Consider the following 12,192-nt stretch of genomic DNA (forward strand, 5'->3'; position numbering starts at 1 on the left):
TGTGTTTTAGCATAAAATTTTGAAAAATTCAAAAAGATTTTCGACAACTGATATTGAAGAGTTGATTTTCAAAATTCCGAGTGCTGAACATGATGAACAGGTTTGGGAAAGTGTGTGTGAAGTTATTCTTACAAGTGGTCATATGATTCCCGCTAAATGGTTTCTGAATTTGCAAAATTTTGAATTTGTGAAACTTATGTTTGTGGTAGAGATTGTGCAGGAACGAAGTTTGAGAAAAGCCAGGTTACGATCTTAGAACCTGTGAAAGCGATTAAAGCCAGGTGATTGATTAAAAGCCTGAAAATGGTGAATTCCAGACTGCGATCCCAGCATATCGAAAGGGGGAGTCTGAAGACATCAAGAGGGAGTTTGGAGATGTAGAATGCCAGGCTCGAATCCTGAAAGTTCACACAAGCTGCTGATGCTGATGAACTTAAGGAATCAAGATATCTGATCAAGAGAATTAGAAAGCTCAAGAGCTAAATCAGCATTCAAGGGGAGATAAGGAGGAAAAAAGAGAAAGAGATTGATTAAGGATACTTACAATGGAGAATCTTTGGAGAGAACAAGAGGACTGATAAAGACTGAAGGTTTGACAACCGAAGACTCGACATCGAAGACTTCGTCAACATCCGAGGGGGAGTCTGTTGGTGCATACGTCTGTCGCCTTCGTCTTGTATCGAGTCTTGAATTAGATTAGACAGATCAGAGCACGAAATACGAGAATTGTATGTTTTAGGCATTTCACACGAAATGAAGTAGAAGCCATTTCGCACGAAATGACTTGGTCATTTCGTACGAAATGAGCTAGTCATTTCGCTTGAGTGTTTTCGTACGAAATCACTATTTCGTGTGAATGGTTTCGTGCGAAATCAGCTTGCCTATAAATACCTGTCGTGCCAATTCATTTGTAACGATTCTGATTCGGCGTCGCGAAGCTCTGCCGAAGTGTCTACAACATTGTAATCGATCTGATATCAATATAAAGACAGTTTAAAGTGATTCTGTGTGCAATTCAGCTGAAATAACACCAATACATCTGTTTCTGCCTTTTGTATCGGTGAAGATCTCTTCTGATCGACTCATTTGTCATTTCGTACGAAATGAGCTAGTCATTTCGCTTGAGTGTTTTCGTACGAAATCACTATTTCGTGTGAATGGTTTTGTGCGAAATCAGCTTGCCTAAGTACCTGTCGTGCCAATTCATTTGTAACGATTCTGATTCCGGTAGCGAAGCTCTGCCGAAGTGTCTACAACATTGTAATCGACCTGATATCAATATAAAGACAGTTTAAAGTGATTCTGTGTGCAATTCAGCTGAAATAACACCAATACATCTGTTTCCGCCTTTTGTATCGGTGAAGATCTCTTCTGATCGACTCGTTTGGGTCTGAAAACGATCCTATAGTTTTAGCCCATATTTGGTTTTTACTATTAACTGAAATTAAATGAACTAAATCAAAAACCGTCAATCTAACCGAATAAACTGAAGTGATTAACCAAAAACCGATTGGTTAAAAAATAGACTAACCGATGACTTTGGTTTCGGCTTCGGTTGAGAATAATAACCGAACCATGCATAACACAATGAAATGGATTACCCGATTACTTCGCTTTTGATGTACATCCATCACAATAATTCTATAATAAATATTATATGAATAAAAAATTACAAAATACGAGTATTGCAATGCGTTATGTCGCTCACTCGCTCCCGTCACATCGTACGGGCATCAGGTATTATCAATTATTATTATTATTATTATTATTATTATTATTATTATTATTATTATTATTATTATTATTATTATTATTATTATTATTATTATTATACTATTATTATTATTACTATTATTATTATTATTAGAAAAGAAAAGAATAAGCGATTACGTCTTGTGAGTCTCACACTCGCGTAATCGGCTTCCTAAAACCCTAAAACAACAAATCATCCATCCGCACACACTTCTCACACCACCTCAACTCGCACCTCAATCCATAATCGATCTCTTTCGAGCAAAGATCTCGATAACATTCCACCGTTGTTACTAATTCCGATCATCTCTCAATTTCTCTTCATTTCACACTGTTCGATTCACGAGTTCAATGGAGCCGTTAGCGTCGCTTGCATCCACTGTCACAACTTCGTCTACGAAGAAGCAGATTCAGATCTTTTGTTCACAGATTCCATCTATTATACTTGATTCAGGTTATTTTTAATGTTAATTTGACCGTATTTTGTGTTGTTTGTAGTTTATCTGTGATGTTTTATGGATGTGTTGTTAATTATTATCGTGTTTTAATCCATGAATGCAATTAACTTGTTTGATTTTAATCTTAGTAAATGTAAATACAATTTGATGTTGAATGATTAGTGATTTGGTGTCTCATTTAATTGTTTATTGAAAATGTAGTTTAAAATTTATGATGCATGAAGTATTGGTAGTACTAATTTCAAATTATAGACTATTTTGATTAAAAATAGCAGGTTAGTAAGTTAACATATGAAAAGTGAAGTATCTAGTAAGTTAGTTTTAGACTTAATTCAGGTTATTGAATGTTAATTTCACCTTAATTTGTGTAGTTTATCTGTGATGTTTTATGGATATGTTCTTAATTCTTATCGTGTTTCAATCTATGAATTCAATTCAATTCAAGTTTATCTCGTGAGGCGTTTTCCCTTCGCCTCACGAGGCGTAGGCCTCGAGGCGAAACGAGGCGTAAGGCCGAGGCGGTATTAATAAAAAAACATAAAAATTATATATATTATAAAAGTAATAATACTAACTAATTTCATCATCAGATTCATCAAAATCATAAAAAACACACTTAAAAAAGACATGAAATGCTTGAAATTGACACAAAAAGTCAAAAACATCAAAAACAACTATCAAAATCCCCTGAGGCGCAGCTTCCTTAGCGCCTCAGCCCCTCTGAGGTGCATATACACTAAAAACACCATGAGGCGCGCCTCAGACTCGTTTTTTGGTCGTTTCGCCTCGAGGCGCGCCTGAGGCGCACGCCTCAAACGTTTTTTAAAACCATGATTCAATTAATTCGTTTGGTATTTAACTTAGTAAATGTAAATGATGATTTTTTTTTTTGTTTATAATACAATTTGATGTTGAATGGTTGGTGATTTGGTGAATTATTTATTTGTTTATTGAAAATGGAGTTTAAAATTTATGATGCATGAAGTATTGGTGGTACCAATTTCAAATTATAGATTTTTTGATTAAAATAGCAGGTTAATTTTGTCATCTTGGGTGAATGTGAAGTTTGTTTCAACTTACAACCATAGTTATTAAAGGCGCGAGGCGCACTCAGGGCGATTTGTTGGGCCCGGGGCTTTCTGGGCGCTCGCTTTAATAACTATGACATGAACCATAGTTATTAAAGGCGTGAGGCGCGCTCAGGGCGATTTGTTGGGCCCGAGGCTTTATTTGCGCCTAGGCGCGCTTGGGCGTTCGCTTTAATAACTATGCTTACAACTAACTTTCTTCATTTTAATACTTTTGTCTTAACTTAATATTTCATACATGACGAGCAAATAATGGATATAGGATTATGTGGTCTTGTAATGTGTAGTCGAATCCTTTTTATGCTCATATGATATCATGAGTTACATTAATGTGACTTTGGTATTGTGTATATACTTGCAACAATTAATCTATTGCACTCAGTAGTATTCGTTAATGTTTTCTTAAATTTATACACACAAAATCATTCACACATCATATTATATATGCAAGTTCCCTCAAGAACACCTGTTTTATATGAAGTCACTTTGTTATTTCAATGGCTTGAGTCTGATGATCGAAGTTTATCATTTGTGGTTCTTCAAGGGATGCAAATACTAATAAAAACAGCTGGTCACTCACTAACTTGAGTGATGCCGCATAAGAGTCTTAGATCAGTCATCAGACCAGTGAACAAAGTTATCTTATAACTAATAGTCTAATATATTTTATACACACATATATAATTAATATAATTAATACACATATTTGAAGCAATCTCTCTATTCCTACGGGGTAGAGGTAAGGCTATCTACATCTACCCTTCTCAGACCCTACCTTAGCTTTGCTATTGGTGGGATTTACTGAGTATGATGATGAATTAATACACATATTTAATCCTAATAAGAAAAGCTAGTAACTTGAAGAATTTCTTTTTATTCTTTTGATTTTTAATTGCATTATTCCTTGTTTAGTGAAGAATCTTTTAACACCAATCATTATTGATATGATACATACTTAATTTAACAGTTATATATATTGAATTTGCAGAGATGTCATCTGAGTCTGCATCACAGTTGGTGGATTTAATATTCATGACATTATATATTTACGACGATCGAGGTTCAAGGAAAGCCGTGGATGATATAATTATAAAATCATTAAGCCAGGTTATATTTATGAAAACTTTTGCAGCAAATCTCGTGCAGACCATGGAAAAACAGTTGAAGCTTCAGTCTCACGTTGGCTGCTCTAGACTTATGAAATGGTCGACTCTGCTTCTTTGTAAAAGTCAGTTTATTTCCGTATCAAAAAATGCCTTTAGCAGAGTTGCAGCAGCACAAGCTTCATGTCTTCAAATTAGCATTCAAGCATCTTCTCTAGAACGCAAGGCTTGCAGAAAAGCCTTTATTCATTCACTTTTAGAGGTTTGTTATTGGCATTAAGTTTTATTATAGATTGCGGCAATATGGGAGAGGGAGGGGGTGAATGCTTTAATTGCGATTATAAAACAACATTTCTATTATAATTTTATAATAATAAATCTTTCAATGAACTGATTTAGGAGGTTCTATTCATTAATAGTAGACTTTCGGTTACTTTCAACGTTTGACCAGTTTGGTTAGCTTGACCTGTTCGCCTTATATTTAATTTATTTAGTTTGATCCATTTTGAGTTGAACAACCCAAATAGACCCATTGATAAATGATAAGTAAACAGGCCAGTCAGGGTACCCACTAACACTTTTTGGTCAATTTGTAAGCACTAAATAAAAAGTTTAATCATTATTATAAAACATTTATATAACAGAAATACATTTTTCAGTGAATTGATTTAGGAGGTTCTATGCATTAATAATAGACTTTGGGTGACTTTCAACCTGTTTGACATGTTTGCCCTGTATCTAAATTATATAGTTTGATCCGTTTAATAACAACCCAAATCGACTCATCGAAAAGTAAACGGGTCGAAATTGCATATTTAGAGTTACCAATGAGTAGTTTCATAACTATATCTTCCTTATTATTTCTTTTTTCTTCCATGTTTTAGTCACCCAGCATTTTTAGTTTGTACATGGAGGAACTAAAAGACGGAAAAATCTCATATAAAAGTTGTCCAGAAATGCTATGTGTAATGTTGGATTATTCAAGTTCAAAGGCATCACTGTTTGAACAATGGAAGGTAAGTCTGTCAAATGAGTATCTAACTGCATCATAGGTTCATATGTAGGCTGCAAACGAACCGAACGGACACGAACAAGACCTTGTTCGTGTTTGTTTGTTAAGAAATATATGTGCTCATGAACATGAACGAGATTTTATGTTCGTGTTCGTTTGTTAAGGCAATGAAGTTGTTTGTGTTCGTTTGTTAATTTTAGGCAACGAACGAAAACGAGTGTTGATGAACACAAATGAGCACAAACTAATGTTCATGAACACCCATGGAAACAAACGAACACAAACAAGCGTTCGTGAACAAAATATATAACACACTGACACTTATTAAATATTTTATTTGTTGGAATTTTCAAGTATTTAAATAAAAGATAAAATCTAAAAACACTAATGAACTACCGAACACAAACGGACACGTTATCGAACGCTCACGAACATAAATGAACGAACGCGGCCTATGTTCATGTTTGTTCATTTAACTAAAAGAACAAAATTTCTTGTTCGTGTTCGTTTGTTTAATAAACGAACGAACACAAACGAACTTCCCGCCAAACGGTTCACGAACTGTTCGCCGAATATGCATTTCTAACTGCAATTTCTTAATTTTTCTTTTGACTGCATCATACAGCCGGTATACCTCGATATGTACCTTCAATCGGTTCTGAACGCGAAGGATAAGCCAACCAAATCTCTAAGTGAAGCTTTCCGTTCATTATATCTTCATTTATCTCACGACGATTTCAAGAACATCATAATCCCGTCATCTGTTAAAATGCTCAAGAGGAATCCCGAGCTTGTTTTGGAATCCATTGGGGTTCTTCTGCGACACGTTAACTTGGATCTGAGCAAGTACGGTGTTGAGATTTTGTCGGTTGTGTTATCACAGGCCCGCCATGCGGACGAACCAAGAAGAATCGCTGCACTGGATATAGTCAAATGTTTAAGTCAAAAGTCAAGTAATCCTGATGCTATTGAGTCAATGGTCAATGTTGTTAAAGCTGTAATCGGTGGTTCTGAAGGAAGACTAGCTTTTCCGTACCAAAGAGTTGGTATGATAAATGCATTGCAGGAATTGTCTCAATGTCCTGAAGGGAAATATCTTAGTAGCTTTTCTGTTACAGTATGTGGTCTTCTTTTGACTATTTACAAAGATGATGGTGAGTGTAAACTTTGACTTTCGTTATTAGTTTTTTAGGATCAGTAATGGGTCATTATCGTTATGGGTCGGAACAGGTCATACCTATCACGGATCAAAACTGGCCCAAATTATTACGGGTCAAAACAGGTTGGGCATAGGGTTTACCCACAAACAATTTTTTGTCTACTTTTAGTTGTAATTTAAATAGTTTATTACTAGTCAAAATGATCTGATCGGTCTGGGTAGGGTTTACCCACAAACACTTACTTTTCTTTTGTTTACTTTTAGGGTTTTTTGTTTTTTTATTCTTTATTTAATCTGTCAATATCTCAAATGTCACAGAATATCTATATCCATTAGGCCTTGACTTGTTTTGGCTATTGTAGTTTTCTTGATTCATTTTTGTTATTACTAGCTTTTGACGGGCTATTTTGTTGCTTACAAGTCTTTTGATGGGCTATTTTGGTAATTACAAAAATAGCTGTTCAAAACATGTAATTACCAAAGCAGACTGAGAAAAAGAATGATTTCCAAAATGCCTAATGCCTAAAATAAATTGCTGCTTTATGAAATTTATTCTTTTAAATAATTAATGCATTTGTGATATTTAATTGATTACAAAAGATAATTATTACGATGATTATTATAATCCCTGTGTATGTTTGATCTGTTCCCCTCTCACTTACATATTGTGGCCTGGCTCGTTAACCCGTTGACTCTCTGACATATGTATGATTGACACAAGGTTGACTTTCTGACTTTTAGGTAATGAAGAGGTGAAACTTGCATGTTTAAGTGCTATAGCTAGCTGGGTAGCAAGATCTACAAATGCGATGGGGCCAGAACTTGTTTCGTTTTATTCTTCAGGACTCAAGGAGAAGGAATCACTAAGAAGAGGCCATCTTCGATCCCTTAGACACATATGCAAAAATGCCGATGCAGTTTTACCAGTGAGAAAACTACTTAATACCAAGTTTTTGTCTTTTATAGTTTGATATCAGGGATAATAAGTGTTCAACTTTTACATTAAAGTAACCCATATATTGAAACACTTTTGTAGGTCACACAATTATGTATCATGTCTAATTTATACCGAGTTATGCTGAAACGTTGTTAAAGGACAAAAAAACATATTTTTTTTTTTTTTTACATCAAGTTGTTTATGATAGATTTTTAGAGAGTTATATTTGTTTTTTAATTTTTTTGTATGGCATTTGCACTAGACATGTATTTGGCCAAATTTGTATAACCTTAAAACTAAAGGTCAAATGTAATTTTACCCCCCCCCCCCCCCCACCCACACACACACCCAATTAATCAAATTTCAAGTGTACCCGACGTTTTTTATTTTTATGCACATGTTAGTATATATTCTTGTATGTCTATGCTTAACGTGATTTTTGTTTGGACACGAGTTGGGTCAATTATAAAATGTTTTATTTTTACTTTTTGGCTTAATTTTTGTTTAGAAACAAATCGGTTCAAATATAATACGTTTTCATTCGACGGTATAAATTTGAGTTCCAATACGTTTCGAGTTTCGACGTAAATTTAGTTCAAAAACGAGTCGGGTCGACTGTAGTCTGTACTTTACTTTATCACGTCGTGTACGACGCCACTGTATGTGTTTATTTTATGTATGTTTTAAGTAGGTCTACGTTTCGACTTGAATTTTGTTGGAAACAAATCGGGTCAAATATAATACATTTTCATTCAATGAGATGAGATCAGATTACTGTATGTTTCAACGTAAATTTAGTTCGGAAACGAGTTGGGTTGATTGTAGTCTATTATTTATCATGTCACGTACGGCCCCGTCGCAACGTGCAGCGGGTAAAAAAACTAGTTTGGTATAAACAAGACCAGATACCCTTAAAAGAAAAAAAATTGAAAACTTGGGTTTGCTGGCTCCACATGTTATACCTTAATTTGTTTTTTCACAACTGTCTTCATGTGGCTAAACGTTTTGTTATATGTTTGTGTTCAGATATCTTCTCTGCTCACGCCTCTTATCCAGTTAGTAAAAACCGGTTTTACCAAAGCTGCACAACGGTTGGATGGCATTTACTCATTACTTATTGTGGTTAAAATTGCAGCTGCCGATATTAGAGCAGGTGTTCTAACTTTCTGATATCTACCTTTTAACTTCTTTTTTTATGTTGGTTGACGTTGTTACCTTTTTCTGTTTGAAGTATTAATTTTTATTATTTTATGCTGAAGATGAAAACGTGTCAAAGGAAAAGATCTGGTCTCTGATTTCGCAGAATGAACCTTCAGTTGTTCCTGTAGCTATGGTAGTTCCATTATTTAGTTCTTCTGTTCCATTTCTTTAATCCTGTAGCTATGTATATTTGTTATTTGATATGTTATATATATCCTTAATATATGAGTGCTATGCAGGCTTCTAAACTATCAGTGGAGGACTGTGAAGCAAGTATTGAATTACTTGAGTCGCTCTTTGTGGATCATCCTCACAGGTTTTTGTCTCTGTTAAACATTTGACCCCATTGACCATGATTGCTTTTTTTTTTTTCTAACTGATTCGCGTTATCATTAATTCATCGTAACTTTCTTACCTATTCTACAGGGTTTTCGAGACTCTACATGTGAAATCTCTCATGCAGGTGAAGTACTTTGAAACTGCATCATAAGTCTTGTTTTTTCTATAAATCCATTTCATCTTCTTATATATATACATACATACATTTATATTTATTTATTTACTGCAGCTTATCATTGTATTTCTGTGCCATTCAAATTGGGATATACGCAAAGCAGCATACGGTTGTACCAAGAAAGTTTTATCTGCTGCTCCAAGATTATTCGAAATTCTTCTAATAGAATATTCAGAGTACCTCACGGTTGTTGGAGAAAAAGTTTTAGCAAAGTCAAGGTACAATTTCATCATTATTTCGACCCATTTTTGTTTGAGATAAAATAGGTCGTATTTTAAATTCCCATCTATTAATTTACTACATAATTTGTAGCGAGATGGAAAATTCACTGGACTCTTCGGGAGCTTTTGTTCCATCTGTGGAGGTTTTAGTAAAGGCTTTATTGGTAATTTCATCTGGTGTTTTGGCTGCTGCACCTAGTTCCTGTATACGTCTTATATTCTGCTCGCATCATCCTTGTTTAGTTGGCACCGCAAAAAAAGATACCGTTTGGAAGGTGAGTCATTTCGTTTATTTAATACACATCTTAAGTGGTTCTATTTGGTGCACTCTTTGTTTTGGCAGAAATGATTAGTTTACTCTAGATTATTATTAACTAACCAGTTACTATTTTGTTTTCTCAGAGATTGCAAAAGTGTTTGCGAGCTCTTGGTTTTGATGTCATTGGACATATAATGACTGATGTCGGTAACATGTGTCAGGTATTATTATATCCTTTCGTTATAAGTTAGAAGGAATTATTATTAGTTTAATACACTAATATATATAGCCAACTTAGAATTGTTGTACAAAAGAATACGTTATGACGTCTGATCTTTTCGATTTAAAGGTTTACATTACTCTTATGATATTACTATTTTATTGGCCTGAGTCACACTGGTAGCATATCTTTTTTCAGTCTAGCTATATATTATGTTAGCAGTTGAAAGTATAAATGGATGTACTTGAAAATTGTATATGTTAATAATAATAATGAATTGTCTTGCAAAATACTTATTAAAAATATGCATCGTTTTGTTATAATGTGTTTTACTATTTTAAAGGGTTTAAAAAAACTTTTAAACATCGTGATTGTTAAAAAAAACTTACATTTTTGGTTATAATAAATTTTCATAATACATTGATAATTATGAAAGTGTGAAATGTTAAATAACTTGGTAATTATAATAATAGGAGTGGTATATATAGCTGTTATATATATATTTACTTGATAACAGAGCATGTCTATATTACAGAGTGTTGGTGTCATGGTTATTCTGCATTTTTGTTCGATTGTACATAGAGATAAAGATCACTTATCAGTAACATTTTCTCTTCTGTTTTCATCAATAGAGTTTGCTTGGACCGATGGGGTTGATGAGCACTAGTCATCTGGAACAAGAAGCCGCTATAAACGCTTTGTCATCTTTAATGACTATAACACCAGCAGAAACCTATGTGGAATTTGATAAGGTTAACTACAACCTTTTTATTTTTAAAAACTTAATTATATTTAATAAACATCTGAGCATAGTCATCGATAGCGTCCATAGTGGACGCTATAGCGAATAGCGTGGCGTGGCGGCCAATCGCCGCTACGAGGTGCATATCGACCACATATCGAGCATATAGCGACTCCGACAGCGAATTCCCGCAAAAAATACCACTCTGATGATACTTTCTGCCGGAAACCAGGAAGAAGATAGTGGCTGGTTATTCAGCGTGTTTAGGCTTTAGGGTTTTAAATAACCTTATGGATTTTAACATTTAACCCCTCTGTCTTTCACAAGTTTCCATTTAGTCCCTAAAACTTGTAAAAAATACTTAAAAAGTTTAAAGTTAGTTTGTATATTTGTACATTTAACTCCCTTTATTTTCACTACTTTACATTTGGTCTATAAGTTTATAAATTCATACATAAAAAGGTATAAAATTAACGTTATATATATAAAAAAATTATGGATATAGCTATTTTTTATTTCTTAAATTTTTAACTACCTTATCGCTATACACGAAATAGCGGGCGCTATCTCATCGCTATCGCTACGTAGCATATAGGTACCTTGTCGCCATTTGTCGCTATTCGCTATCGATAACTATGCATCTGAGACATCTTTTGACATTTGAACTATTGCAGTATTTGAAAAGTTCTCCTGATTGGGCCGCACACGATTTGCTATCACAAAATGATATTCAGGTGAGCATGATGTATATACACTCAATAATTATGTAAGTTTATATAATTAAAGTTTTTATCTAAACAATTCGAGTATTGTTATGATTTATGGCAGATTTTCAATACTCCTGAAGGGATGCTATCCACAGAGCAAGGAGTTTATATAGCGGAGTCTGTAGCTTCTAATAACATGAAACAGGCCAAAGGCCGTTTCAAGGCTTATGACAACAATGACAGCATGGTATATGATCACACATATCAATTGTTTCTAATGTAATTACCTTTTCTAGTAACATAAAACATTTTTCTTTTGCAGGAAAATGGGAATTCGGTTTCTTCTGGAAGGCGAGACACCGGTGGTAAAGAGCGTGCAAGTGTAGGGAAGAAGGATACGGGGAAATTAGCGAAGAAGCCTGGTACGTTTTTATTATTTGTTTAAACCTTTTCATTCACAAATAGAGGTGGCAGTTTGATTAGGGTTGTGTTTTATCTCAAACGGGTCATCAAGATAAAGGTAGCAAACAAGGGAATGTAGTTGGCAAATTTATCTATTAGCGTATACAAAGATATATGTTATCATTGTATTGATGATATCTTGTTGTAACTAGTGGGTTACCACCAGCGCTCCGCAACGGGTTGGAAACGTAGATACTAGATAAAAATAAGCAAATCGCGAGGGTTAAAGTGGTTTGATGTTTTAGTTAAGGGGCTAAACATGTCATTATTTAAGTTGAGGGGCTAAAGTTGTTTATTATTAAAGTTGAGGGCTAAACATGTCATTATTAAAGTTCAGGGGCTAAAGTTATTTATTATT

General features: G+C 34.2%; 1 protein-coding gene across 1 annotated transcript in view; it reads left to right on the forward strand.

Annotated features, from left to right (window-relative positions):
• Positions 1-1,912: 1,912 nt before the first annotated feature.
• Positions 1,913-12,192, forward strand: part of LOC110940899 (protein ILITYHIA) — a 45,461-nt gene continuing 35,181 nt past the window's right edge. The window contains exons 1-16 of the mRNA XM_022182465.2: positions 1,913-2,206; positions 4,287-4,663; positions 5,286-5,417; positions 6,039-6,567; positions 7,314-7,498; positions 8,536-8,662; positions 8,769-8,842; positions 8,949-9,025; positions 9,136-9,172; positions 9,278-9,441; positions 9,536-9,719; positions 9,847-9,924; positions 10,556-10,675; positions 11,340-11,399; positions 11,494-11,619; positions 11,695-11,794. Of these exons, the coding sequence (XP_022038157.1) occupies positions 2,104-2,206; positions 4,287-4,663; positions 5,286-5,417; positions 6,039-6,567; positions 7,314-7,498; positions 8,536-8,662; positions 8,769-8,842; positions 8,949-9,025; positions 9,136-9,172; positions 9,278-9,441; positions 9,536-9,719; positions 9,847-9,924; positions 10,556-10,675; positions 11,340-11,399; positions 11,494-11,619; positions 11,695-11,794 (2,473 nt within the window). The 5' untranslated portion in view covers positions 1,913-2,103. The remainder of the gene's footprint in view (positions 2,207-4,286; positions 4,664-5,285; positions 5,418-6,038; positions 6,568-7,313; positions 7,499-8,535; positions 8,663-8,768; positions 8,843-8,948; positions 9,026-9,135; positions 9,173-9,277; positions 9,442-9,535; positions 9,720-9,846; positions 9,925-10,555; positions 10,676-11,339; positions 11,400-11,493; positions 11,620-11,694; positions 11,795-12,192) is intronic.

The sequence above is a fragment of the Helianthus annuus genome, chromosome 5 (assembly GCF_002127325.2).
Source record: "Helianthus annuus cultivar XRQ/B chromosome 5, HanXRQr2.0-SUNRISE, whole genome shotgun sequence".
In the NCBI taxonomy this organism is placed as follows: Eukaryota; Viridiplantae; Streptophyta; class Magnoliopsida; order Asterales; family Asteraceae; genus Helianthus; species Helianthus annuus.